The 25801-nt window shown below is 37.8% G+C and overlaps 5 protein-coding genes across 11 annotated transcripts; 1 reads left to right on the forward strand and 4 right to left on the reverse strand.

Annotated features, from left to right (window-relative positions):
* Positions 1-2423: 2423 nt before the first annotated feature.
* LOC125213965 (serine/threonine-protein kinase PRP4 homolog) lies at positions 2424-5670 on the reverse strand. 2 transcript variants are annotated; one of them, XM_048114789.1, is made up of 3 exons: positions 5276-5670; positions 4511-5147; positions 2424-3609 (listed from the first exon to the last, which is right to left on the reverse strand). In XM_048114789.1, exons 1-3 carry the CDS (start codon positions 5611-5613, stop codon positions 2593-2595), a joined length of 1992 nt encoding a protein of 663 aa, XP_047970746.1. In that variant the 5' UTR covers positions 5614-5670; the 3' UTR covers positions 2424-2592. The 2 variants fall into 2 exon arrangements, with proteins under 2 accessions (XP_047970746.1, XP_047970747.1); XM_048114790.1 differs by having other exon boundaries at positions 5295-5420.
* Positions 5671-7659: 1989 nt separating this feature from the next.
* On the reverse strand, positions 7660-10536 carry LOC125215638 (mediator of RNA polymerase II transcription subunit 4). 6 transcript variants are annotated; one of them, XM_048117120.1, is made up of 3 exons: positions 10377-10536; positions 10007-10051; positions 7660-9115 (listed from the first exon to the last, which is right to left on the reverse strand). In XM_048117120.1, the coding sequence occupies exon 3, from the start codon at positions 9084-9086 to the stop codon at positions 7854-7856; it is 1233 nt and encodes a 410-aa protein (XP_047973077.1). In that variant the 5' UTR covers positions 9087-9115; positions 10007-10051; positions 10377-10536; the 3' UTR covers positions 7660-7853. The 6 variants fall into 6 exon arrangements, with proteins under 6 accessions (XP_047973077.1, XP_047973076.1, XP_047973075.1 ...); XM_048117119.1 differs by having other exon boundaries at positions 9980-10051; XM_048117118.1 differs by having other exon boundaries at positions 9962-10051.
* A 2020-nt stretch (positions 10537-12556) lies between these two features.
* On the reverse strand, positions 12557-16275 carry LOC125210931 (enoyl-[acyl-carrier-protein] reductase [NADH] 1, chloroplastic-like). Its single transcript, XM_048110570.1, has 13 exons — positions 16122-16275; positions 15151-15448; positions 14879-14988; positions 14741-14796; positions 14568-14652; positions 14444-14491; positions 14196-14270; positions 13768-13879; positions 13645-13696; positions 13511-13562; positions 13368-13425; positions 13178-13276; positions 12557-12950 (listed from the first exon to the last, which is right to left on the reverse strand). Exons 2-13 carry the CDS (start codon positions 15425-15427, stop codon positions 12793-12795), a joined length of 1182 nt encoding a protein of 393 aa, XP_047966527.1. The 5' UTR covers positions 15428-15448; positions 16122-16275; the 3' UTR covers positions 12557-12792.
* A 3526-nt stretch (positions 16276-19801) lies between these two features.
* On the forward strand, positions 19802-22675 carry LOC125213593 (zinc finger CCCH domain-containing protein 14-like). Its single transcript, XM_048114227.1, has 3 exons — positions 19802-20134; positions 20517-20577; positions 21744-22675. Exons 1-3 carry the CDS (start codon positions 20071-20073, stop codon positions 22507-22509), a joined length of 891 nt encoding a protein of 296 aa, XP_047970184.1. The 5' UTR covers positions 19802-20070; the 3' UTR covers positions 22510-22675.
* Positions 22676-22966: 291 nt separating this feature from the next.
* Positions 22967-24695, reverse strand: LOC125213594 (small nuclear ribonucleoprotein SmD3b-like). Its single transcript, XM_048114229.1, has 5 exons — positions 24361-24695; positions 23757-23809; positions 23608-23674; positions 23460-23516; positions 22967-23295 (listed from the first exon to the last, which is right to left on the reverse strand). Exons 1-5 carry the CDS (start codon positions 24517-24519, stop codon positions 23233-23235), a joined length of 399 nt encoding a protein of 132 aa, XP_047970186.1. The 5' UTR covers positions 24520-24695; the 3' UTR covers positions 22967-23232.
* Positions 24696-25801: the final 1106 nt, after the last annotated feature.

Raw genomic sequence — 25801 nt, forward strand, 5'->3', positions numbered from 1 at the left:
CTCCCCTCTCCAACGCTGAAATCAGGCCAGGACTCGCGAGTTGCGGCCCAGCCCAGTAGAATTAAGGATGCTCTTAGAGATAACTTTAGTTGGGAGTGTATTTTCTAAATTTTGTACTATTCAATTGTTAAAAAAGGAATTTATCTGCCATATATTTTGATATAATAGTTTTTGCACAATAATTCATACAAAAATATTAAAATACTATACTAACTTACTAATGAAATAAGAACAAAAAAGGAAAAAAAATTATTATGGTAAAGACTTGAGTGAGCATTATCTATAGTCACCTTTCTACTTCAATCCACGTTCGCTTTAGTTTTTTATTTTATTTATTTCGTTTTAATTTTAATACCTTTTAAACATTTATTGGTATTTTGGTAGCGGCAGAAGTTACGACTTGTTTTCCTCGAGTTACAAAAATTGAATATTACTTACTTCCTCTGTCCCATATTTATAGTCACATTTTGTCATAAAAGTTCATCTCACATTTATAGTCACATTTAGAATTGTTCATATTTGGACATAAAATTTTACCCCATTATTCACTAAAATTACACTCAAATGTCATTATCTACATTAAAATAAATCAAAACAAAAATAAAAAACCAAATAGTCAAAGAGGGATCCACCTTCAACCAACTCACTTCATTTATTACACACTCCATCATCTCATTCCACCATCTTATTTCATTTATTACACACTCCACCTCTCACTTCATTAATTACACACTCCACTAATTCCTTAAAATCATTTTTTACACTTCACCTCTCACTTCATTAATTACACACTCCACTAATTTCTTAAAATCCTTCCTATAACTAAATGTACTATAAATCTGGGACAGGGAGTATTTGATATGCGACAAAAGGTGAGGGACAAATGAGCGCCTAATGTATTTTCTCTCTCTGTTTCCACATCTCCCCTCTCCACGTATTTATCTGTTAATTCCTTCCCTCTTCCACCATTTTTCCATCTCTCCACGCATCTCCTCTCCCCACGTATTTCTCTGTTAATTCCTCCCTCTTCTACCATTTTTGCATCTCTCCGCGCTTTTTTACCATCATATGACTGAATGAGTAAGATCAATAATTTTAATATTTTGATAAAGCACAGTCCGTCGTCCTACAAGAATTTATTGATTTTGTACACTGTATCCTCTTCTGATTTGCAAATCAAAGGCCTATGCAAACAAATTGTAAATCAGAAGTTAACCTTTTTATCTCAACCCCAAATCCAACTTTGCATATTGAATCTAGACTCAATTTCTCCACCAAAAATCCAATCTTGCATATCAAATCAACTTTCATTCTCATCAAAAGCTCCATCAAGAAAGCAATTTTTTCACAACAAAAGCTAGAATTCTACCATTTCTGCTTCCTTGGGGATAAATATATGTTGGGTCTAATTTCCCCAAGAAATTATGTACTTAGAAACCGACGAGTAATATATGTTGGGTTTAATTTCCCCTTGAAATTGCGGCTCCAACAATCAAATTATATCTCTTAGTCGACGAGGTAAGTTGAATGTTTAAATTAAGAATGGGGTAAGAGGCTGTGAATCTGCTTCATATTGAATTTGAGAAACCAAAAATTAGTGTAAAAGAAAGGGCCTGAGGATAGCGTGATTGGAGAAAATTAAGAATCGGCAAGAGGGGGTTGTTGTAATCTGTTGATATTAAATTTTAGAAACCAAAAAATGGTGAAAGAGAGAGGGATTAACAATGAAATACGTGGAGATGAGAGAGAGATTATGAAGTTGAGTTTATCAATTGAGAAAAAGATTAATGGAGTAAACGGATGAAGAGAGATTAATGAATGGAGCAGACGGATAGGTGATGTATAGGTGAGGAAAAAGAAATTTCGCAAGGACCGTAAAAAAAATAGTGAGAGTAGAAGCGCTCATTTGTCCCTCACATTTTGTCCCTCGGCATATCAAATTAAATCTCTATAACTTAGAAAGAGTTTTGTTATGACAGAATAGAGCAATTGTGATTCTATCCCAATTAGGAAACCTAATCATATACAGATTCAAGACATACTAACAAGTTTTATGTTCGGATTGTCGACTGCAACAGAAGTAGACATATTAACAAGTTTTATGTTCGGATTGTCGACTGCAACAGAAGTTTGATATTGTCCGCTTTTGAGTCAAGTCCGCGACGAATTTGTTTTTGGGTCATTCCCTAAAGGCCTCAAATAAATTGGTGTTGGATAGGAATTAAATACACCTTCCAACTTCTCTCAAACTTCCGATATTGGATGAGTTTATACTAAACAAATTTCCCTTTCAAACCAGATCACATCGGGAATAGACAGATCAGACGCAGTCGACACGTCGAGACATTACGGGCCCGACTGGAACTTGAGTCATCATGGGCTCAACCCGACCAATCTAGAAGTATGAAACTATGGATTCAAAATAGATATAAAACGCAGTTGTGTATTGGTCTTGGAAAGATTTCACTTAAACCATCACTAACTTTGCCCTACTTTTCCATTTCACTAAATACAAACGCACTAATTAAACAACCAAGAATCCTTACGCTACCTACCAATATCGTGCATCTTCCTTCATTTCCTTCCACATTACTATAACTTCCTCGACCTTTTCTTGGGCTGTTTCGAAGCCGCCTCTGGCTCAGTCTCCCGACTGCGTTTCCCGCCAGCCGAAGGTGGTGGCACAGCCCCTCTCTTCGGTGGCCGTCCCACATTCCTCTTTCCCGGGCTGCCCTTCTCCTTCTCCTTCTCCCTCGTCTCCGTAACTCTCCTAGTGCCCGCCGGCTCCTTCTTTTCACCTCTCTTTGCACTCTCATTTTTCTTGCCAGTCACACTCTCGCTAGTCAACGGCGTGTTCTTCAATGCATCAACCAACACGCCTTTTTTTGGCGACGAGCCTTGCTTCATCCTACTCAAGAAGTTGGCTGCACCGCGTTTCTTCGAGTCCGACATCGAGTGGCTCTTCTTGCTGTCGCCCTTTACCTCCAATTGCGAGGACGACGAACCTCCTCCTTTCCCCTGCTGCTGCTTCACTGACTCAGCCGGGGAGGTTTTGCTGGCTTGATTCTTGCCATTCTTCTTAGAGTTGGCTGACGACGCTGCAGGAAATCGATCCCTTGTTCGTTTCTTGGTGATTTTAGGCTCCTCAGCATCACCAGACCATTGCTGTTCGGTGTCCTCCTCAGTCGGCTGTTTCTTCTTGTCCGTCCCTGAAGATGACGCGGTTGCCTTGGTAATCGAGCTGCGTTTCCGGCAGACGATCAAGGAGCCGGATATTCTTGGCTTCAACGTCAACGAGGGAGGAGGCGAGGCCTTGGCATCTTCTTTCTTGGGCATTGAGAGAGACTGCAAAGAAACCTGCTTCACAGATGAAGAATCAGACTTAGCGTGTTTGTGAGAGATCTCATTGGAGATGAGACGTCGGATCTCTATGGCTGCGCTCGACTCTGATGAGTTCTTGCTGAAGAACACAAGGGCGTTGTTAACGAGCAGCAAGAGATCGCGGTAGAACTTGGTGGCGGAAGCAGTGTACAAGCCTTCCGTCAATCTGGTTTCAATTGTTTCTAGATCCATGTGCTGGAGAATCAGCTTCTCATATTTTGATGTTTCCTGCCACAATGGGAAACAAGTCAGTTCCAAAAGAAGCAACTAAAATATTGTTTAACTGATGGTGGACTATATAAGCTTTAATTAGCATTGAAAGTTAAGTTAAGTGGAGAAAAGTACTCTCTTCTTCATCCTAATATGTGTCCCACTCTGACTCGACATGTGTTTCAAAAAATATAAAAAAAAGGTGAATGAAAAAATAGTGGTACGTGGATCCTCTTTTTATATAATGTGACTAGAATTGAGTTAAATGAAATATGAGAGCCTTGCCGAAAGTAATAAAAATGAAGTGAGATAATTAATAATGGACATACTAAAATGGAGTAGAAAACTGGAACACATAATGGGAGACGAAGAGTATAACTAAAATAATTTTTAATTAAAAGTAGGAGTAATAAATATTACAATCTGTCCAAATTTTACTATCAACTAAAATTAGTCTCGTTATCTACTTTCTTTTTATCTATTTTTAAAAAATTATTTTAATAAATTTCTCTAACGAGATGAGACACTAATCAAGTAATCATATTATAATTACTGTACATTTTTTTCCTCTAAAAGAGAAAAAAGAGTGAGTAATACTAATATAAGAGTAAAAATACTCATTTTTATAAATAAAATAAAGGTAGCAATGATTTGTCGGACTTGAAAATTGACTGGTCAGCCAGAAAGCAGATATAGATAATGATATATTTAGATTTATTTACGTATTCATATTTGAATAAAAAGAATAAAAATCAAATGCATGAGATTGTAGTAGTAGGCTAGGAGTATATAGTTACTCTCTTTAAGAAAAAAGAACCAATATTTAAGAAAAACGAATCCTTAAATTACGTAAAGAATTAAGCGACCAATAAATCAAATGAGGATAATTAAAATTGAATAAATTAAAATAAATAATGACCTGGCTCCGGAGGCGGCGGTCGAAGATGGAGCCGATCTTGGGCGCGCGAATCGCTTGTAGAAAGTCAAGCAACGGCTGCGATTCGGCGGCCAATTCTTTGACGCCACCAGATTGATCCTCGTGTTCACGCTCATCGCCACTGCTGCTCCCGCGCCGCACCTTATCACTCCCCTCCTCCTCCTCCTTCCTCGATCTACTTGCCGAGCTCTGCACGTCCGAGTTCTCCTTCATCGCCTCCGACTCAGCCGATCTAGCCACCGCTTCGGTCTTCACCTTCCGGTCTGGCTCCTCTATACTGTTCGAGCTCCCGTTGCACGAATCCTCCCTCACAGATTTGTCTGGTTTCATCCCCGCCGGTTCGCCGCTCGTCTCTCCGGTTCGATCGTTCCTCGCCTCCTCTCCTCCGGCTCCAGCCGGTTCCGAAGCCGACTCGCCGGCTATTAATTTCTCCGCTCCCGGATCTGTCGAGTTCGATTCATTCACCGACAGCTGATCCTTCTCCAATTCTCCGCCGGCCGCCTCCGCTTCACAATCTCTCTTCTCCTCGACATTATTTTCTAGATCCGCCTCGCGCTTCTCACTCCTGACGCGTTTTCCCCTCTCCTCCTCCATCCTTTTCATCTTCAACTCGAGTGACCTGCATAAATCTGATCAGATCAGGAAACACGAAAATCGCCTCGCCTCGTCGAAACAAAAAATTTGCCGCGACGTTGAGATCTCTCAACAATTGATTCAATCGTGTATGCGGAAATCGTAAAGGAGTACTCGATGTTGAGATCGTAACGTTGCACTTCTCGGCGGAGCTCGGCGACGCGCAATTTCCTGAGCTCGTCCAGCAACGGCGCGGATTCGTCGGCGTTGGATTTGTCATTGGTGATGACGAACCGGCGCTTTAGGTCGAGATACTTTGACCTGCAGCCGTGCGCGGTGAGGCAGAGGTTAGGGTCCGATGTCCTCTTCTGAAGTTCGGAAGATATGGAATCCCAGGCGGCGGTGCCGTGGCGGTTGACAGCGAACGCGAGGAGGAGCTCCTCCCAAGTTCCCCAGGCGGCGGGGGAAACGTGGTCGTTTGTGTCAGGCGCGAGGCCGTCCGGTTTGGTCATGAGAGATAGTGGGGTTGGTTGGGTGTGGTAGGCTACTGTGCGGTGCGTAACACAGAGTTTCAATGTCGTGTTTCTCGTACTTATATAAATTTATTTCATCATTGGAATTATGGAAAATATAGATATTTCGATTTTTTAGATAAAATAGTGTCAAAACATAATTTAAAATTGAGTTATAATATTATTTTAATTAGATAGGATTAGTTATGATTAATTATAACTCATTTAGAATTGAATTATGAGATTGAATCTAAAAAACTAAATACACTATATATTTAATCACTTAATCACTGTACACATTATGAAACATTTTATTTGGCTATCACATCTTAAGTCCATCAGTCATTTACTTGACCTCTAGCTTCAATTTTAAAAAATAGAAAAAATAGATAGAAAAAAAAATTTATACTGTAGAATATAAGTTTATGTAATTTTATAATTTTTAATTAAATATTAATGGATTGAGGTAATAAAATACTAGATTCATTACTAAAAATAACATATGAAAAGTATGGATAAACTAGTGACTATTATTGGGGACAAATGGACTATGCGCCGAATATATAGTGTTTCAACTTTCTCTCTCGTTCTGGGTATATTAATAATAATCTTGGATGTAACACTGTCAGCCTCTTTCCGCTCAATGGATTTTATCTTTTAATTTTTAGTTTTGGAGGTATGGTTGGATTTGTTTAGGGGTTGTTAATTGGGCCTTTCCATGTTCAATTTCGTGTTATTGGATTCGTCGATAATTCTAATGTTTGGGTGTTATTAATTAGTACACGGTATGTTTTAATTATTTTTTAATACGCGAATTGTCTGTGGGTTTATTATGGAGTAATAAAGATAAGATATGGCAAGATAAAAGAGAAAAATATTAAGATAAGCTTTTATATTTTGTGTTTGAATATAATTTAAAATAGAATATAAACAAGTAAGTGTGATTAAATAAATGACTTTGTCATTTTAGTTTTGTCCTATGAACTTAATCTATTTTTTATTTTTAAAAATCTTTTCACCAAAACTCCAAAAATAAAGTCACACATTGAATCAATCAAATTAAAATTGTAAAAAAAGGAATCAAAAATATTACTCCCTCTGTTTCACAGTAATAGAGGCGTTTTGTTTTGAGCTCTCGTTTTGAAAAATTGATAATAAATAATTAAAGTGGAGAAAGAATAAAGTAAGAGAGAAAATAATATAGTGAAGAGTCTTATCTATAATATTCTCTCTTTTACTTTACTCTTTCTCCACTTTAACTATTCATTATTATTTTTTCAAAATGAGTGCTCAAAACGAAACGCCTCTTACTATAGAATGGAGGAAGTATTAAATTTGTCGAATCTAAATGGGTCAGGCTCAAAATTCATTACGTTTATGACCTCGATTCACAAAGACGTCGCACACACAATTGTACAAACTACAGAAGCCCAACTAATAGATATTGCAAACCCACAAAAACTGCAAATTTATGGAAACAAATGATTACAGAGATGGAACAAACTCAACATAAAAAAGTACTCCCTCCATCCCCTAAAATTCGTCACTATTTGACCCGGCATGGATTTTAAGAAATGTAATTGAAAGTGGATTGAAAAAGTTAGTGGCATGTAGGTCCTATTTTTATATATTAATTTTAAAATAAAATGTGAGGGAGAACGAGTTAGTGAAATATGGGATCTACTACCACAAATAATAAAAGTAAAAGGTGACAAATTTTTAGAGACAGACGAAAAAAGAAATAGGTGACCAATTTTCATGGAGGGAGGGAGTACTTCATATTTTCAAATGAAAGTTTAGGGACCAAACAAAAAAAGTGGAAGTATAGAATGTTCAAATAGTAAGGATATTTTATTAGACTAAACTAAAAGGTGTTAAAATAACTCCACAGCCCTACTTGTTGAATCATACACTACTGTCTCATTTTCTTCGTTCCTCAACAGGGAGCAATTATACTAAATCAAGTACTTTTGTATGTACACGTGTTTAGTTTACCTGCGTGATTGCAACCTAACTGGATAAAGACAATGATAAATTTCACTACAATGACATATCAAACTTCATCACCCATATATAAACATCTGAGCAATAAACATTGAATCCACTACAAAGTGGTACAGATACAAGAGTACAATTAACCACACTCCTGAGCAACTGATAGAAAAATGGAGAAGATTAAACCATCTAAAGCTTGGAGCATAAATGATACAAATACCAATTTCCATAGCTCCAATCAACCATCAATCTTCACTACCAGAGCTGGCGTCATCACTGCTAAAATCTTCACCGCTGTCATCTTCAATATCAAGCTGCACGTGCCGTACCTGAATAGGCTCCGGAGCTTTCACCAGACCAGGAGGAGGGCCAGGCCTCGGCTGTTCCTCGACTCTTGGTGGAAGAGGGAGAGCATCCAATTGGGGCAATGGGTCACCAGGCTTCCACCCGGGGGGTGGAGGAGGTAGCGCTGATAGATCAATAGGCAATTCCACAGGCATACCAGGTTTCCATCCCGGTGGCACAACTAGAGTAGAAGGGTTCAAGCCTTGGATTGCTGATAAGCTTGCCAGTGGGTTGCTTTCCGCAGGTGGTGCAGCAGAGGTTTCAATGAGTGCTTCGATGATTTTCTCTTTACCTTCTTCTGCTTTGGGCAACCCAATGTCCAGATCAGCGAAGTTATATAACTGTGATGCGCGCATCTGCTCATCTTGTGGCGCGGGAGGGAGTGCTCCACGGAGAGGACCTTGCCCAGCACCGAATTCTGGAGGTGCAAAGGTAGTGTAGCTAATTTTATGTGCATAGGAGAGTATATCTGATAGTTTGAGCTGAGTCTCAACTGTAGTTTTGGAGGAATTGTCTGCATCATCCACTGACTTGGTTCTTTTAGGGCGACGGTAGTCGGAATAATCATCAACAAGCATGTCAAGAACATGTTCGGTGTCCTTAAGTTTGTTAGCAAATGCAAGAAGAGAAGCATCTTTGGACCTGATGTCGCGGGTGAGCTTCTGTTTAGCATCTTGAAGATCAAGTATCTCCTGGAGTTCAGCAACGGCTTCAAAGAGCTGAGTCTGAAGGGTTGTGAATTGGGCGATGATATCTTTGGCAGAAGAGGGAACAGAGTCTGCCTGGGCAGGTGTTGAGGACTGTGCTTGTGGAGACAGGAAAGAAGGCAGGGAACCTCGAAATGCACTGATCCAATGTGGGCGATTGGGTGAGACTTCAAACAGTTTAGAAGCAAGAGATGCCATTTGAAGGAGAAGAGATTGAGCTCTGGGGAGAGGTGGTAAGAGAGGGAGCAGAGTTGATGATACACCAGGAGTTGTTAACTGATTCAGTGGCTGGTGGGACTGTTGAGTTTGTGAGTTTTGAGACGAGAATTTAGGTGGGTTGGGGTTCTGAAGAGACGGAGAGTTGGGGTTTGGCAGGCCTAACCTGGCTGGGGACTGCACAATCTGGTGGGGAATACTTTGTAGCATTTTCGAATGTTTTTCCGTTACAAGAACTCCTATAAACAAGACAACAGTAAGTGCATGTTTCTAATATGGCCAAAAGGAAGAAGATAGAAAAAATCAATATTACACAAATTAATGTTCTCTTGAACTCCATCGGAAACATTAACTCAATCATGTTATCAAACATTACCTACCAAGGAATTAAATAAACAGGATATCCAAATTCAGCATATATCAACCCCCTTCATATTCATCACATATCAAAAAAAGATGACAATTCATATTTGGCACATAAGTACTTAATAAAGAAATGCATGACAATTGTAGTTCTAAATGCAATCACATAATCTTAATTTAAGAAATCAAGTTCTAAGGTAGAATACAACCTCGTGCGTCAAAAAGGTCTCGATCAGGTATACATCCTACTCCTGCATCCTAGGGTTTAGTGTATATTACCCATCTTCCTTGGACAAGCCCTTTAATTATCTCCCTTTAGTATAAATCTTATGTCACATTCCATACAGAAGTACTTACTCATTTTAATTCTTTCGTAATACGTTTAAGTTCAAACTACATAAAAGCCTAGTACCAAAAACAATCAAATATTTAAACTACATATGTTGCTAGCAAAATTTAATTTACTTTATGAATGATGTATCATTGTAACACATGTAGAAGAAAATGAAGAACATGAAAGTATGTAGCTTTCCACATCGCATAATAGCTCCTGTTTGTACTGAATATGTATCACGTAAGAGAAGATAGAAATAATAGACATATACCAACAACCACATAGACATGTACAGAGCATAAGAAGCTTTAACATACTTTAATGAGCTTTTATTTAAGAACAATTAGCATGGGCATGGGTAACCGAACCAACGTGTCAGTTAACCGACCAAGGGAAGTTGCCGAACCAAGAAGGTTTCGCTTAGTCCACTAACCAATCGGTTCTCGGTTCTCGGTTCCTCTAATTGTAACTGAAATCCCTGCAAAAAGAAAGTTCGATCGCTTGCTGGATTACACAATCTGATTTTACTTCTCTAGAGCTCGGAATGCTACTATACAGTCTATAAAATCTGAATTCATTGCAATGTGCATCAAATAGTAATTTTTGGACATAGTATATCTTAATGGTGTGAAAATTTGGGTTAAATTTCTATGTTATGCAACCAAATAGTAGTTTTGCATCAGCATTCAACAGATTCAACACTCAACAGATTGCATCGTCTCACGTCTGAGTCGCTCTGTGTTGTTCAAATTAAAGTTGCGAGATAGAGAAAACTGGAAAAGAGAAAAGGGAAGAGACTGTACCGTTGAGGACTAGACTCCGACTATCCGACAGGACGACGCAGGCGAGGCGGTGGCGAAGAGAAAGAGAAGAGAATCAATGAAGGATTTGATCAGATTCAGAAGAGGTGAATTTAGGGATTTAGTGCGGTCTCGGGTTCTTCATATAGAAGCATTTGATTTAGGGATCAATACAGAAATAGAGTTAATCAAATTAAAATGGAGAACAAATAGTAAATTAAAAATTAATTGATTTTTTAGTTAATCGATTACAGCAACTGTTACTCCCTCCGTTCCCCGAATAAGAGTTACTAATTTTCCTTTTGGTCGATCCCCAATTAAAAGTAGCACTTTATTTTTACCATAAATGGTAAGTAGGTTCAACGTTCCACTAACTCGTTTCACTCACATTTTATTATAAAACCAATTTTCAAAAAGTGGGTCTCACATTCCACTAATTTTTTTAACCAACTTTTTTTTACATTGTTTAAAACTCGTGCCCAGTTAAAGTGTTAGTCCTAATTGGGGACGGAGGGAGTATTTGATGTAATCACGCCGCACATCCCCTAAATGTGATTATCGATTATCCATTTACTATTTACCATTGACCTTAATTGATTCAATGAACGATTAATCGATAACTATTTACCATGACTAAGCATAACATAGAAAATGACTACATATTCCTTTGTCAACTTGTTAGAAAATATAATCAATTAGGCTATGCATATGAAAGTTTTACGAGACTACAAGAAATGACACAATATTTAGTGCCCAGCTGACGAAGTAAAAAGGATTTAAAAAAAAAAAGTGATTGATATATTGTCAGTAAAAAATAAGTTTCATATTATTAAAAAAAGAAAAAAATTTCTTAATCATAAGGGACAAGCCAAATAAAAATAAATTCTTTTTTAAAAGACGGAGGTAGTACATCGTGGGCTAAAATAAAAATAATTTCTATTTAAAAGACGGAGGTAGTACATCATAGGAGTGCATCAGTACGGTATAATATAGAGTACTAAAATTATCTTATCAGATTTAGTATTGATAAAAACCATACTTTCATCTTAACAAAATTTTCTATATGACCAATTCCAATATCAATATTTTACACATTTTTGATATATTGTATAGAAATTTGGTACTCCCTTCGTCCCGGAGAAGTTGGCACACTTTCCTTTTTAGTTTGTCCCATAAAAGATGTCACATTTTCCTTTTTGGAAAAAGTTATCTCTCACATGAATATAAAAATTATATTTTCTCTCTCCATTTACATACAAAACAAAACCTCCTAAAATTCCATGTCATTTTCAAACTATGCCAACTTCTCTGGGACGGAGGGAGTAGTATATTAAAATTTTACAACATACCACCATTAGTATTATATTATAACTATATTTGATATGTAAAAATATATTTGATATTTATTATATATTCCCTTTTTACTGTATATATGGATCTCAGTATAGATATTTATATAGATAATATAGTAAATTCTGGTATATGCTAGCAACGTTACTAAAATTCATATCGTTATCTTACTGAAATTTTTTAGTAAAATATTATACTCCATTTTATCACAAATCGTGATACTTTACTGAAAATTATGGTATACCAAAAATTTAGTATTTTTGTTCGTTACGATAATTCCGATATATTTTTATTTCAATAATTTTTCCTACCCCAAATTCGAATTTCATGAAAAAGTCATAGAACTCTTTCATTAACTTTTTTAGAATTTCTTAAAGAATGTATATTTCGTACAACTTGAATGGTAATTATGCGCATAATAAAACCAGAATTACATCTTCATCCAATCCAATACACCTCACAATTCGGTTCCAGCGCATAAGCGAAATTGATATATTTAGGACTAAAATGAACTTAATCCAGTATTTATATGTTAATTAGTGTTTAAATTATTAATTAAATTAAAATCATTTGGATAGTTATTAATTAGATTAAAATCATTTGATAGTCATTCTTAAAGCCTAAAAGGTATCATCACTTTAAAGCTAATAATAGATGGCTTTTTAATTTATATGTTTATTATGCACATGAATCATCTCAAAGGGTTTACAAGAGTTAATTTTGAGTTATTTTTTGAAGAGCTTTTTGGCCCGATTAGCCGAACAGGTAAACCCAAAATCCTGAAAGGTTAGGGTTGTACTTAAATTTTAAGCCTTGAAAATGTACAACACGAATAGCCCAACAACCCGACTGGATTGGCATGATTGACTTCTCTACACGTCACAGTTGAAGAAACCTTAAGAAAAGCACACCAAAAATTGTACATCCTGATGAATAAAAAACAAGCATCTCTCTCTCTGGCTCTCTCAACACAAACGGGCAAGATAAAGCAAGCCTCTATGGGTTATTTGAATATCAAAACTAAAAATCAAGTCTTTTTAATGTCGCCCTGCTAAATAAAGCTCTCTCCTCAATGCTTTGGGGCTCTTGGAATATCAAGATCCCGGAAGACGGGGCTGTCGACTCCAACTCCCATCGCGTTAAGTCCATTGTCGACATAGACAACAGCTCCAGTGATGGCCGATGCCAGAGGAGAAGACAGAAAAGCAGCAGTGTTTCCCACCTCATCTGTCCAATTCAAACGTCAAGCATAGCATTAAATACAAGAATTAGACACCATCTCACAAGTCCTATAGCTCGCCTCCCGTTTCTAGGGACAAGGAGGATTTCAAACACATGCTATTTTCTAAAACAAAATGAGTTGCAGAAGAAAGTAACTGTTTCTAGGGACAAGGAGGATTTCAAACACATGCTATTTTCTAAAACAAAATGAGTTGCAGAAGAAAGTAACTCACCGGCAGTAAGCTCCTTCTGCAAGGGCGCGTTCTCTAATGAGTAGTTGATCATCATGTCAATAAAGCCGATGGCTTTTGCAGCCCTGCTTCCTAACGGGCCTGAAACATGTCAACGTGTAACTATTGATTGTACGAACAGACTGAGAGAGTCCCAACAATGTTACAAAATAAAAAACAGTTGCTTCAATACCTGCGGATATGGTGTTGACTCTCACGCCGTGTTTTCGCCCAGCTTCAAAAGCAAGTACCTAAAACGAAGCGTATAGTTGTCACAACATCATGGTGGTGTGAGAAGAGATGAATAAGGGAAGACTAAGAAGTCGGAGAACTAACTTGTGTGTCACTCTCAAGAGCAGCCTTTGCAGAGCTCATGCCACCACCATATCTGCAAGAAAGGAACGATGTTATACAATGAAAGGAAGTAGTTTAGACTAATATCACACTGGAGAAATCAAGGGCATCCGTACCCTGGTATTATCCTCTCGGATGCAATGTAAGTCAAAGAAATCGTGGCACCACCTGCCAACAGGTTAAAAATCAGTAACAGTAATGAAATGAGTCAAATCAATCTGCAAAAATGATGCACATACCTGGATTGATGATGGGCAGAAAATGTTTGAGAAGGGAAACAAAGGAATAGCTCGATGCAGATATGGCTGCAAGATAACCGTTTCTTGATGTTTCAAGAAGAGGCTTAGTAACCTACACGACATTTTAGGATAAACAGTAATTTCAAGCAACTAAAAAATTACTCCCTCCGTCCCCGAAAGGTATGATCATTTGGTTCGGCATGGGTTTTAATGCATAATTGGTAAAATATGAAAGAGATAGAAAGAAAAAGTTTTTAAAGTATTGTTAGTGAAGAATGGGTCCCACCTCATTAGAAATAAAGGAGTTTCCAAAATTAGAAAGGGACGGACTAAAAAGGAAATAATTCATAGTTCATATAGGAGTACTTTTCAGGGACGGAGGGAGAGTAAGTAAAAGACAGAAAATGGAGGGCAAATGAGATCATTACCTCCGGGCCGTTGGCAAGTGAATGCACAAGAATATCAATGGACCCAAAATCCTGTTTCACTGATTCAGCAACTTCCTGCAAGACAATACCGATCAAGTGGACTAATTATTTAACAACACAACGAATAGGACAAAAAAGTTCAGGTTCAGCTTCTAATGCCATTTTCTGCTTTAGGCAAGAAAGCATAAATAAAAAGGACATTCTTTATGGGGAAAATGAAGATGAAGAAAGTGCAATGGGGCTAAGACCTTCACAGTCCAATTAGAAGAGCCAGCGTAGCGCTTATTTGTTTTGATCTGCACCGTGGTAAAAATAAATTAGTAGACGTGAGAAATTCAACATGTTTAGTATCATGGATAAAATTCTTCTCACGTCTTCTGGAACATCCTCAGGAGAGTCAAAAACTGCATCCAATGGGTAGACTTTAGTAATTTCCATCAAAGAACCATCCGGCAGCCTAAAATAAAATGTCCCAAGACTGTCAATAGACAACCTTAAGGAAGATTAAGTATATTTCTCAACAGACACAAGAGGTCATTTCTTACAAGCGTGACTCATCAAACTTTCCTCGTCGTAGACTGGTCTCAAAGATATTTAGGGCCTAACATTGTTGGTGTTCATTAGTAATAAACAATAATTTCAGAAGTAAAGACGACGCTGAAACACTAAGTTCTTGTACTTACTGGAACCCATGTCCCAACAAGAATTTCAGCACCTGCAGCAGCAAGAGATTTTGCAATCGCCCATCCATACCCATTATCATCAGCTATACCGGCAATAAATGCCCTCTTACCTGCATATGATACGACGTTTGTTACTTGTTAGTGACTAACCTAATTCACTAGCCTAAATAATTCGTATTCGTATTGGAAACGAAGAGAGTCCATCAATATGAGACCCCAACATAGGGATCATGAAAAGAAACATTCGATGTAAAATAGAGATAAGGTCCAACCTCTCAGATCAATGGGCAATCCCGGCAAAGTTTGTTTATCACCTCCAGCAGCCATTGCTTTTACAGCATGCCTTTCGGACTTCGAAGCATTGCTGTGGCAGTTCTTATAGAAGGTCTGTGTGGCAGATAAAAACGTTGAACTCCTAAGCTTTGTCCAAGACGCTCCTTTGGTTTCATTGCCAAAGCATGCTATGCTCGATCTAGAACTCTGGTGGGAAGCAGAAATGCAGGGTTTTGCAACCACAAGTTGCGTGATACGAGTTGCTGCCGCAGCCATGTCCTTCTAAGTTAGAGGATGCTGAAATGGTTTTCACAGATTCAGCTTTACTTTACCTTACATTTTCCCAAAGAAGTTACATCAACATGAACATCAGCAACAAAAGCTAGCATTTTATAATTTTGAGAAATACACAATTATTTAGTCTATCAATTTCCTTATTTTCCACAAACAATATCAACATCAAAACCAAACTGAAAGTAGCCTTTTCAATGTTATCAAATTGGAAATTTGATTAGCAATACAGCCATAGCTAATTTTCGGACAGGAATAACAACATCTCAAAGCATTTTATACCCTTGAAAAAATCCCAAATCAAATTAGTCTACTAATGTCTTCACTTTCCACAAAATGAAACGAAACCTAACCCTTCAATTGAAGCTTCTTAAACAAATTAAATCCTTCATTCATGCATCGATCAATCAGTAAGACAAAAAATCCACAGATTTAACAACCAAATCACAACATACATTTCCACTAAACTCAACAAAAAACCTGTGTTCCTCAGTCAACATCCAACACTAGGCAGAAATAAAAACCCAGAGCTCACAAGAAATGGAAGAAACGAGAGATTATACACAAAAAGACAGGGAAAAGAAAAACAAACTCCGAGAAATGCAGATTACACGGTGTGAAAAGGCAGATCAAGTTTACACAGTCGAACCAACATTCTACCAGCCCAGTTTCTTATTACCTCTCTTGTAATGCTGTGGGAGAGAAAAAAATCCTTTCTTGCGCTGCGCAATGTGGTGAATGTGTTGTGCAGAGAAGGTGTATGTAAATATGACTGAGGGTTCGATGAAAACTATGCAAGTGTAGTTGAGGCTGTTGAGAAGCTTTGATAGTGCCGTTGAGTGAGCTGTTTCATTTCGGCAGATGCAGACCGCCCGAATTTACCATTTTGCCCTTGCTACAGAGAATAATACTAATTGATCAAATTAATGTTAGAATCATTATTGCGGCAAAAAATAAATTCTGAGATAACACACGTACTACCTAGTATCGCAATATAATTTCCGCGTTGTTATTAGAGCATCCGCAATGGTCGGCTAGCAACCGGCTAGCCGATTCATCGCGCTAGCCGAACCATTGCAATCGGCGAGGACGAAATTGGCGAGCGGATCGGTGTGGGCTGGCCGATCGGCCAGCGCCGATTTTTGATTTTTTTTTTATTTTTAAATCATATATAAACGCGATTTTCGTTTCATTTTCATTTGGACCACTTGTGTTAACGAGTTTTCTCTCTCTCTAACTTTCTGTACAAGAGCATCATCGAGCGATGAGTAACGCGGGTGGTAGCGGTAGTGGTAGTGGTGGGGATCCTGAGGAGTACGAACGGAGGATGAACGAGGCTATGGATGCCTACATGAACCGCGTGATGGAGCGGTACATGCGTATGGTGGAACAGCAGGCGATACCTCGCCCTCCACGAGTTGTCCACCACCGAGCGGTGATTGATCGGGATCACGTAAGCTGCACATCGGCGGCTGTACGACGACTACTTTGCAGAGAACCCGCGGTTTCCCGCCAACATGTTCCGGCGGCGTTTTAGAATGCGCAGGGAGTTGTTTATGCGCATCGTTGGCGCATTAGAGCGTCGATATCTGTGTTTCCGCTTCAGGCACGATGCGGCTGGCAGACCCGGCCATACCCCTATTCAAAAGTGCACGGCGGCAATCGGGCGGTTGGCCTACGGAGGCGCGGCAGACATGTGGGATGAGTACCTCCACATCGGTGAGTCGTCGCCCGAAATGTCGAAGGAGTTACGTGGGGGCATGATCGGCATTTACGGTGAGCGGTACCTTGAAGCCCTACTCCGAAGATTGTCGGGAATTTGATGCGAGATGCACGGGGAGAAGCATGGGTTCCCCGGGATGTTAGGCAAAGCATAGATTGTATGCATTAGGAGTGGAAGAACTGTCCGACTTCTGGAAGGGGGCCTACACGACCGGCTACAAGTCAAAGAACCCCACGATAATCCTCGAGGCCGTAGGCGATTACCGGCTGTGGATCGGCATGCGTATTTTGGGGTAGTCGGGTCGAACAACGACCTCAACGTCCTGAACTCGTCTCCCCTCTTCAACGAGAAGTGCCAGGGCGTCGGTCCAGCCGTCTCTTTTGTGGCCAACGGCAACCGGCATGATATGGGCTACTACTTGGCGGATGGGATATACCTCGGTGGCCGGTCTTTGTGAAGACGATCCGACAAACAAGTGATGAAAAGAAGGCCTACTTTGCGCAACGACAGGAGTCGGCGCGCAAAGACGTGGAGCGCGCATTTGGTGTGCTCCGGTCTCGATGGGCGGCAATTAAGGGTCCAACGCGTTTGTGGGATGTCGGATGCGTTTCCGAGATAATGTACGCCTGCATTATCCCGCACAACATGATCGTCGAAGACGAAGGCGTACAACTAACTAGTTGGGTCGGTGACGATGAAGCCGGTCCAAGCCACGGAACGGCCACCCCTAGTGTACGACGGGGGTACCTCTCGATGAAGCCGGCCGCCTCAAGGAATTTGCCAACATGCGCCAAGTGGATGCTCATATTCAACTCCAAAAGGATATAATTGAAGAGTTGTGGGCACGGAGGATTGCACGGCGATAGTTTTTTTTCTTTATTATGCATGTAATTTTTTTTATCTATGTAACTTTTTTAAATGCAATTAATGAATTTTCCCGTATATGTGTCGTAAATTTAATTCCGTATTTTAATCGTAATTTTAATTCCGTAAATGTAGTATATTTTGAATTGTTTTTATTGCGGCCTTGTGCTCCTAAATCTGATGTGGCGGGTGGTTTTTTTAGTGTTGCTGACGTGGCAGGGGAGAGAATGGCTGGCCTATGGCTGGCCTAAGCACCATTGCGGATGCTCTTAATCAGAATTATTCCCAATAGTAGAATTATTAGGAGTTTAATTATTTTTTTTTTCCATGAGACATTAATCCGTTATTATTCGAACAATATTTGACTTCTTACTTATTTGATAATAATACTATTATATTAAATATTTATTATTGTACACTAAAATTTATAAAAAAACACAATAAATAATAAACTAAAATTATAAAAACAATCAAAATAAAACATAAATTACAATAATTGAAATATGAAATTGAAAAAGAAGAAGGATTATATGAGAAGAAAAGATGAGATTTTTTGTGTGCAAAGCTATAGCAAATATGTTGTCTATTTATAAAAATGAAAAATTATAAAATTTGATATAATTTTTAAAATTTATTAATATTATACTTTAAAATATTACTACTACCAAGGTTAAGAGAAGAGAGAGGAACTTTTTATATAATTTTCTTGCTTTTAATTACTTGATGGCTAGACGGTGGGCCAAAAGTGACCGATAAACATAGTCTTAGGATTTCTTAATTTATTTTATATTTAAAGAGAATTGATGAGCATGGTAATTAATTTCTTAATTGATGACCTTCGACCTTTTAAAATTAATTAGGGATTCTTAATTTATTTCTTTATTGAATTCTTTAACTAATTCCTTATTTAATGTATAAATGATGCATAAGTATGTTTTTAATTTTAAGTATTTGTTCTCTCTCCGTTTAAAAGAAGATGATTCATTTCTTAGATAACACGAAATTTTATGCAACCTTATTTTGTGTGCTAAGCGAAGAGTATAAAGTAAGAGAGATAGAATAAAGTACAGATAAAGACATTTATATTTCTAGTAATGAGCACGGGCGGATCTAGGGGGGCAGGAGGGGGCGGTCGCCCCCTCCGTGCGACTATTTTCTCCTTATCAGGATGTAAAATTACCTTGTCCACCCCCTCCATTTGCCTCCGGCGTCGCCCCGAACAACGAAAAATAATCATGTTCGCACTAAATCAAATCAAGCTAATACTATATATTCCGTCTCCTCTGTTTCCGAATCCTGAATCCGCCACTAGTATTGAGTCATTTTTAGTTGAGACAGATAAAAAATGAAAATAAGTCATCTTCAGTGTGATAAAGAAAATAATTTTTAATGTTATAATAAGGTGGTTTCGTGCGAAATAGTTTTTTCAATTTTAAATGGATAATTTTAAAAAGTGTAAGTTATACGTTCTGACCTGAGAAGAAGCCTGAGCAGAGGACGTAGTTGTGATTTGAGATTTAAAAAGAAAAAAGAAAAAGAAAACAGAGGAAAATGATAGTGTGGGAAGAGGCCTCACTCTCTTATTGAAGAAAAAAAATTCGACAACATAAAATTCCAAAATTATAAAAAATTGAAGCCTTGTTTAATTGAGGATCTGGGCCGGACAAACAATGAGCCCATTCCATAAAAAAGGCCCATTTAAAACTTCCGTATGCACGCACGCAACTTGTAATGGGTGAATCGGAGAGCACGTGACATCGCAACGGTCATCGATTTTTCCTCATCACATAAAATGAAGTGACGCTCTGTGATTCCGTCCATCCCTTTCTCTATAGCTTCAATTAAAACCCTAGCTTCACTGTTTCAGTGGAGCTCGACAATCAATTACTGCGTTCTAATCTTTCTTCTCTTTATCCACTCTATCTCGCAATTCACCTCTCAGAACTTCACATTCTCGCGAATTAACTGAATTATTGGTTTCTGGAGCATCTTGTTTCAGTTGTTTTCGTGGTTCATTCGGTGTGATTTTGATCTCTGAGCTATGGATACTCGCAAAAGAGGCAGAGCTGAATTTGCCAACGGCGGTTTTAAGAAATCTAAGCCAGGTATTAGCGCTTGAATCTCGAAAAAAAATGTCTATTTCTCTTTTCCTACCTGGATTTTTAGATTTTTAGTATTTTTATTGTTTGGAAGAGGGGGAAATTCGTGATTTCCCGCGTGGCTGTGGAGGAAATATGTGAAGAAGGAATTTCTAGATCTGTTTAGATGTGAATGATTATTCAGTTGAGAAATCAATGAGATCTACCGGTTAAATTATTTAAAATTTGTACACATTTAATGTGGAAGATTTTAAAGCAAATTGATATTATGGATTGTATTTATTATCTCATGTAGTATGTAGTTTTAGATACTGCTCAAGTGACATACCAAAACATCAAATGAAAAATGTTAGAAAACTGAGAAAAAGTAATTAATGTCTTGCAACAGAAATGGACTCCTTATCAAGTGGTATAGGAAGCAAATTGAAGCCATGCACGAAATTTTTCAGGTTCAAATCTCAACTCACTAAATGAATATTTGAAATTCTAATATCCAACAACAGGCTGTAATGCGGTGCCGAGGGTATTTCATGTAATACTGGAAATCTTCGTAATAATGAAGATGTTGAATAATCAATTTCTTTCTTGATACAGATTTTACCATTTCACAGTAATGATATCATTATCCAGATTTGATGTGGATGGACGCTTGAGATAACTACTTAACAGTTTTTTTGCATCCATTAACTCTTTGATGAACTGTTGCTTTTTTATCTCAAATTTTGTTACTAGTTTTATGCATCACCCAATTTGATTTCTGCCTATCTAAATTCGACACATCTAGCAATTGGAAATTGGGGAAGTGCATTGATTCATTGGCTTAGTTGAGTTACTACTTCTTTAAGTATGTTGTTGCCATTTCAATCTCCACTTATTTGGTTTCTGTTGGAGATTCTGATTCAACCTGAATTATGTTCGAGGCTGTGTTGTTGTTTTATTGATTGAAATGTTTAGTTGGAAGCTATAATCTTTGGCTTTAGGATTTCGTGTTTGTGTGGCAAGAATAAATGGAAACATATGATCTGTAGAAATTAGAATCTAGAGTTTTGTGGTACTTGTGTACTGAAATTCGGGGGAACTTACCACTTGCTTGTTTGTTGATTTCTTTTGATCATGTCTTGTGCTTTTAACCTGCATATGGTAAATATGCTATCATGATGCTTCTACTATCTTCCTTTGTCTCTTAGTGCGACAAGAATATTTTCCAACGCATAACATGGAAAATTTATATAGTCTCTACTCTCTAGTGACCTACATCCTATAAGTTGATTATGATTTATATACTGTATTTGATCAAGTTCATTCAAAGGGAAATTAGGAAGAGAAGCACTTGCAAAGAAATGAAACTTAAGCAGGGCTTTCAAGACTTTATTTTATGAAATGCTTATAGCTAGCTAATTTTTCCTTTCATGTCCCTTTCCAATGATTCTTTGATTGTCTCTGTATTATGTCTTATTCTGTAATTCATCCATAAGAGATAAATTTTGGCAATCGATTTGGTAATCTGCTTGAGAAGCACAAGTATGTTAGTGGTACAGTTGATGGGAGTTCTTCCATCTAGTGTATTAGATAAATGCTAATTAAGATCCAATCTCTGTATTTCTTTTGTTTGCAGCGTTGCCGGTTGTCCCTTTGGTGAGAACTGCCACTTTCTCCACCATGTTCCTGGTGGCTACAATGCTGTTGCCCAGATGATGAACCTGGCTCCTGCTCCCACCCCACGACCAGTAGGTGGCCCCCCACTGCCTGCCCACCAGAATGGTTATGGCTCTCCGGCTGCTGTCAAAACCAAAATATGCAACAAATACAAGACTGCAGAGGGTTGCAAATTCGGCGACAAATGCAACTTTGCCCATGGGGAATGGGAGCTCGGAAAACCAATTGTGCCATCTCACTCCCATGACAATCCCCACCTTGCCGCTGGACCTATGCCCGGCAGGTTCAGTGCCCGGCCGGAGCTGCACGCTCCTGGACCCACAGCAAATTTTGGTTTAACAGCCACAACCAAAATTAGCGTAGATGCTTCCCTAGCTGGTGCTGTAATCGGGAAAGGAGGAGTGAACTCGAAGCAGATATGCAGGCAAACGGGGACCAAACTATCTATTAGAGACCACGAAGCGAATCCCAATCTCAAAAACATCGAGCTCGAGGGCACGTTCGAGCAAATCCAGCAAGCGAGTGCGATGGTGAGGGAGCTTATCGTCAGCATTGGTCCCGGCGGCGGGGCAGGTGAGCCGGGGAGAGGCGCGTTGGCGGCCTCCACTGGCAGGGGCGGAAACTTCAAGACGAAGCTCTGCGAGAACTTTGGGAAAGGGTCGTGCACCTTCGGAGATAGGTGCCATTTCGCACATGGCGAAGCAGAGCTAAGGAAAACAGGATAAGATCCCATCATTTTGTTATGTGAGGTTTGTGTTTTACTTTATTTTAGAGTAATAGAACTAATGAATTGAATCTTGTAGCAGCTACGTAGGTGATTTAAGACAAAAGTGTAGCATAAGTCGCAGGTTTTATTTTACTACTACTATAAATTAAGCTTATTATACTCCATCTTATGCTCAATTTCCTATCTACTACTCGGTTTATGATTTTTTATTAACAGTATCCTTTTTATCTTTATTTTGTATATTTGCTAGCCGGAGGTGCAGCTATAGCTACGAATTGCTATTGCGCATTGATTTAATTATATTGTGAATCAAATTATATTCAGCAAGACTTTTCGAAAAAGAATATCAAGTATACATTCCAATCTATGCAGCATTTATAATGCATGAAAATTAATCATTTTTCATGTATACAACATGTATAGCTATTTCATTCATATTTAAAAAGTGGATCAAATTTTCATACATAAGCCTTCTTGAGAACTTTATAACTTTCACTAAAAGCAGTCAAAAACTGCACATTCCAGCAATCCAAAACAAGTACTACAAAACCTCAACCACAGTCCATCCGAAAAACAAGTCGATTCTAATCTATCTCAGCCATAGCACGTTCACATTAAAACAAAGGGAAAATAGAAACCAAAGACCAAGTATAGCTTAGGAATAACATCAATGGATAAGCCCACTTTACAGCAGCATTCAACACCAATTGCCTGACTACGATCACCTCCGCACTGGTGGTGCAGAACCTCTACCTGGAGGTGCTCCTCGACCAGCAGCCTGAGCCTGCCAATGGGAATTTCAAGAATCAGGGGGATCCAAATCCGAGACTATTTACAATGAGTGAATTAAATTGGAAAGACCATGACACCCTCATCATTGCAAAAAGGTATAAATGGTATGGGTGAATTAAACAGTATTCCATTTACAAGCATAAAGAAAGTGCATACCCTAGCTCGCATTGCAACAGCACGTCCACGTCCTACTCCAAGTGATGAACCCTTGCCCTTTATAATTGGAAAGCAACAGAGGATCAGCAACATCAAGAATACAAAAGTCAACTCGAAGAAAAATATAGAGGTGCAAGAGATAGAGTACCTTGATTCTAGATTCCAAACGCTTGAACATGGGAGCGTTCTTAAGCATATCTGGGATGACCATGAACCTGTAACAATCCACAATTAGTCATCTTTAAACTTATTTGGCACAAATACATACAGGATCCACAATAGAAAATGGATCCCCACCTGACTTTGCTGCCTCTAATGAAAACATGCTCGAGTTGCGAGACCTTTCCATCCTACAATAGGTTGAACAACAGCAATTTCAGATAAGTGAAAAGAATTTAGTCACTGCAACAGCAAATATGAAAGCATCTACATACTAAGGAGATAATCACAAAAACCACCCTAGAGGTGATGAATGCGCTAGATTTTGTATTGCATTTTTAATGATATCTAAGGTTATGAAAACTGCTCGATTATTAGTAACCAGGCCCAAATTTGTTGGCATCTATAATCACACTAGTATTTGGGTATTTTGATATCCTAACATCAATCACTTGATATGTATTCAGCATGATCCATTTCTGAAGATATATTGAAAGGATTATGAACTACATCTTCATGTAGAAATTACACCTTACTGTAACAATCACATAAATCGAATTATAAATAAGCAACTTCAACTTTTTGTGAAGGAAAAAAGGTCTAACCTAATTACAGAATTGCCACTACCAGTTCACACCTAGGGTTTATAATCTAACTTGGGTTTAACAAGCGCAAGTATCAAATACACAGAATTACATGAAATAGAAAGAATAAAATTGAGAAATTAGGAGAAATTAGAGACCTTGGCAGTGTAAGTGATGTTTTCAAGTTGGCAATTCCAGTTATCCTCGCACTCGATCATACTTCCGCGGTAGAGCTCGCCGCTCTTGAGCTCCACGGTGACCACATGCCCAGACGCCTCGTGCAGCAGCTTCACCGGAATCCCTAAGCTCCGACTCATTTCTCTTCTTCTACTTTTCTAGGTATGTATCTATAAAAATTACTAACAATTATTCTTATTATTCCAACAAATTGCAGCTAAAACCCTAAGAATTCGAGACTGGTAAGGAGCGGGTGACGATGACTGAGAAGCCCAGATCTATCCGTGCGCTTATATTGGTCTGTTGAGAGAAGGGCTCACCGCTCACTTGTAAATTAATCCCTCCTATAATACTCACACTTTTTTCTTTTAAATTGAATAATTAATATAATTAAATTAATATTTTATGTATAATAAGAGTAATGCAATGTTAATCAATTCTAGTAATATCTAAACTAAATATCCTATTTCTTACTGAAAAGTGCAAATATTTTAGAACTAAGTCAAAAAGAAAAGTGGAAGTAATATGAGATGGTTAGTAAGAAATTATTGTTCGTAATAATGGTACTTACACTCCAGTGTAGGAGATGTATTAATAGTATTAGCAAAGTTCGAATTTTACTTTTTTTAGTTTTACTAAAAGTATCTATTCCATATGTTAGGAGTTTGAATAGTTTTAATTTTTTTACTTCAAATTTTAAGGAGTATTTGTCTTTTTTAAATTATATAGTAGAAGATGATCTATTCAGATATTTTAGGTGATCCTTATCAAATTGTGTAATAATAGAACATTTGTTTTATACACTATTTAGATCCTTTTGGTATGATTAAATGGAATGAAAGTATTAATGAAATAACATTTGTTTTGCATTTTCATTTTATTCTTTTATTCCATATGCCAAACAAATGAATAAATATAATAGAGATAAGATTAACATTCTATTCCATTATTATAGTCAATCTGACAAGAAAGATCTTAAATGTTTATTTTATTTACAAGGATATAAGAAAAAAACATGATTCATTTGTCCTATATTTATTGTTCACTTTTGTTATTTTTATACGTCCCTTATTTATGATCTTAATAATATTTTATTATAAAATTAAATATAAAAATGAGACTAATATTCCATTAATTTTTTTAATCCACCATTTTTACATGTGCTAAAAAGAACGTGAACAATAAATAGATGACGAAATGAAATAAATACATATCAATAATTACATATGTGCCGATTATTTATTACGCTAATTTTCATTCATATATAATTATGAGACAAACTTTAAAATTATCAGTGTTACTAGTACTTAATACTAAAGGGTCTATTCAGTTAGTACATGGTCTATTTGTTAGACTCTAGTGACAGCGGGCTCATAAATTGAGGCCTGGTTGCGATTTTTCATAGGTACAATTCGCCCCGTG

The sequence above is a fragment of the Salvia hispanica genome, chromosome 3, assembly GCF_023119035.1.
Source record: "Salvia hispanica cultivar TCC Black 2014 chromosome 3, UniMelb_Shisp_WGS_1.0, whole genome shotgun sequence".
In the NCBI taxonomy this organism is placed as follows: domain Eukaryota; kingdom Viridiplantae; phylum Streptophyta; class Magnoliopsida; order Lamiales; family Lamiaceae; genus Salvia; species Salvia hispanica.

Excerpts from the sequence above, each read along its gene's own strand:
- LOC125215638 (XM_048117120.1), bottom strand. The coding sequence starts at position 9,086 with ATGCTACAAAGTATTCCCCACCAGATTGTGCAGTCCCCAGCCAGGTTA.
- LOC125213594 (XM_048114229.1), bottom strand. The coding sequence starts at position 24,519 with ATGAGTCGGAGCTTAGGGATTCCGGTGAAGCTGCTGCACGAGGCGTCT. Across the intron at positions 23,517-23,607 it reads GTTTGGAATCTAGAATCAAG|GGCAAGGGTTCATCACTTGG; the intron begins GTACTCTATCTC and ends CCAATTATAAAG. Across the intron at positions 23,296-23,459 it reads CTGTTGCAATGCGAGCTAGG|GCTCAGGCTGCTGGTCGAGG; the intron begins GTATGCACTTTC and ends TCCCATTGGCAG.
- LOC125213593 (XM_048114227.1), top strand. The coding sequence starts at position 20,071 with ATGGATACTCGCAAAAGAGGCAGAGCTGAATTTGCCAACGGCGGTTTT. Across the intron at positions 20,135-20,516 it reads TTTTAAGAAATCTAAGCCAG|AAATGGACTCCTTATCAAGT; the intron begins GTATTAGCGCTT and ends GTCTTGCAACAG. Across the intron at positions 20,578-21,743 it reads CCATGCACGAAATTTTTCAG|CGTTGCCGGTTGTCCCTTTG; the intron begins GTTCAAATCTCA and ends TTTTGTTTGCAG.
- LOC125210931 (XM_048110570.1), bottom strand. The coding sequence starts at position 15,427 with ATGGCTGCGGCAGCAACTCGTATCACGCAACTTGTGGTTGCAAAACCC. Across the intron at positions 14,797-14,878 it reads TTGTTGGGACATGGGTTCCA|GCCCTAAATATCTTTGAGAC; the intron begins GTAAGTACAAGA and ends CAACAATGTTAG. Across the intron at positions 14,653-14,740 it reads AAGTTTGATGAGTCACGCTT|GCTGCCGGATGGTTCTTTGA; the intron begins GTAAGAAATGAC and ends ATTTTATTTTAG.
- LOC125213965 (XM_048114789.1), bottom strand. The coding sequence starts at position 5,613 with ATGACCAAACCGGACGGCCTCGCGCCTGACACAAACGACCACGTTTCC. Across the intron at positions 5,148-5,275 it reads CGTTACGATCTCAACATCGA|GTCACTCGAGTTGAAGATGA; the intron begins GTACTCCTTTAC and ends AGATTTATGCAG. Across the intron at positions 3,610-4,510 it reads ACCGCCGCCTCCGGAGCCAG|GAAACATCAAAATATGAGAA; the intron begins GTCATTATTTAT and ends CCATTGTGGCAG.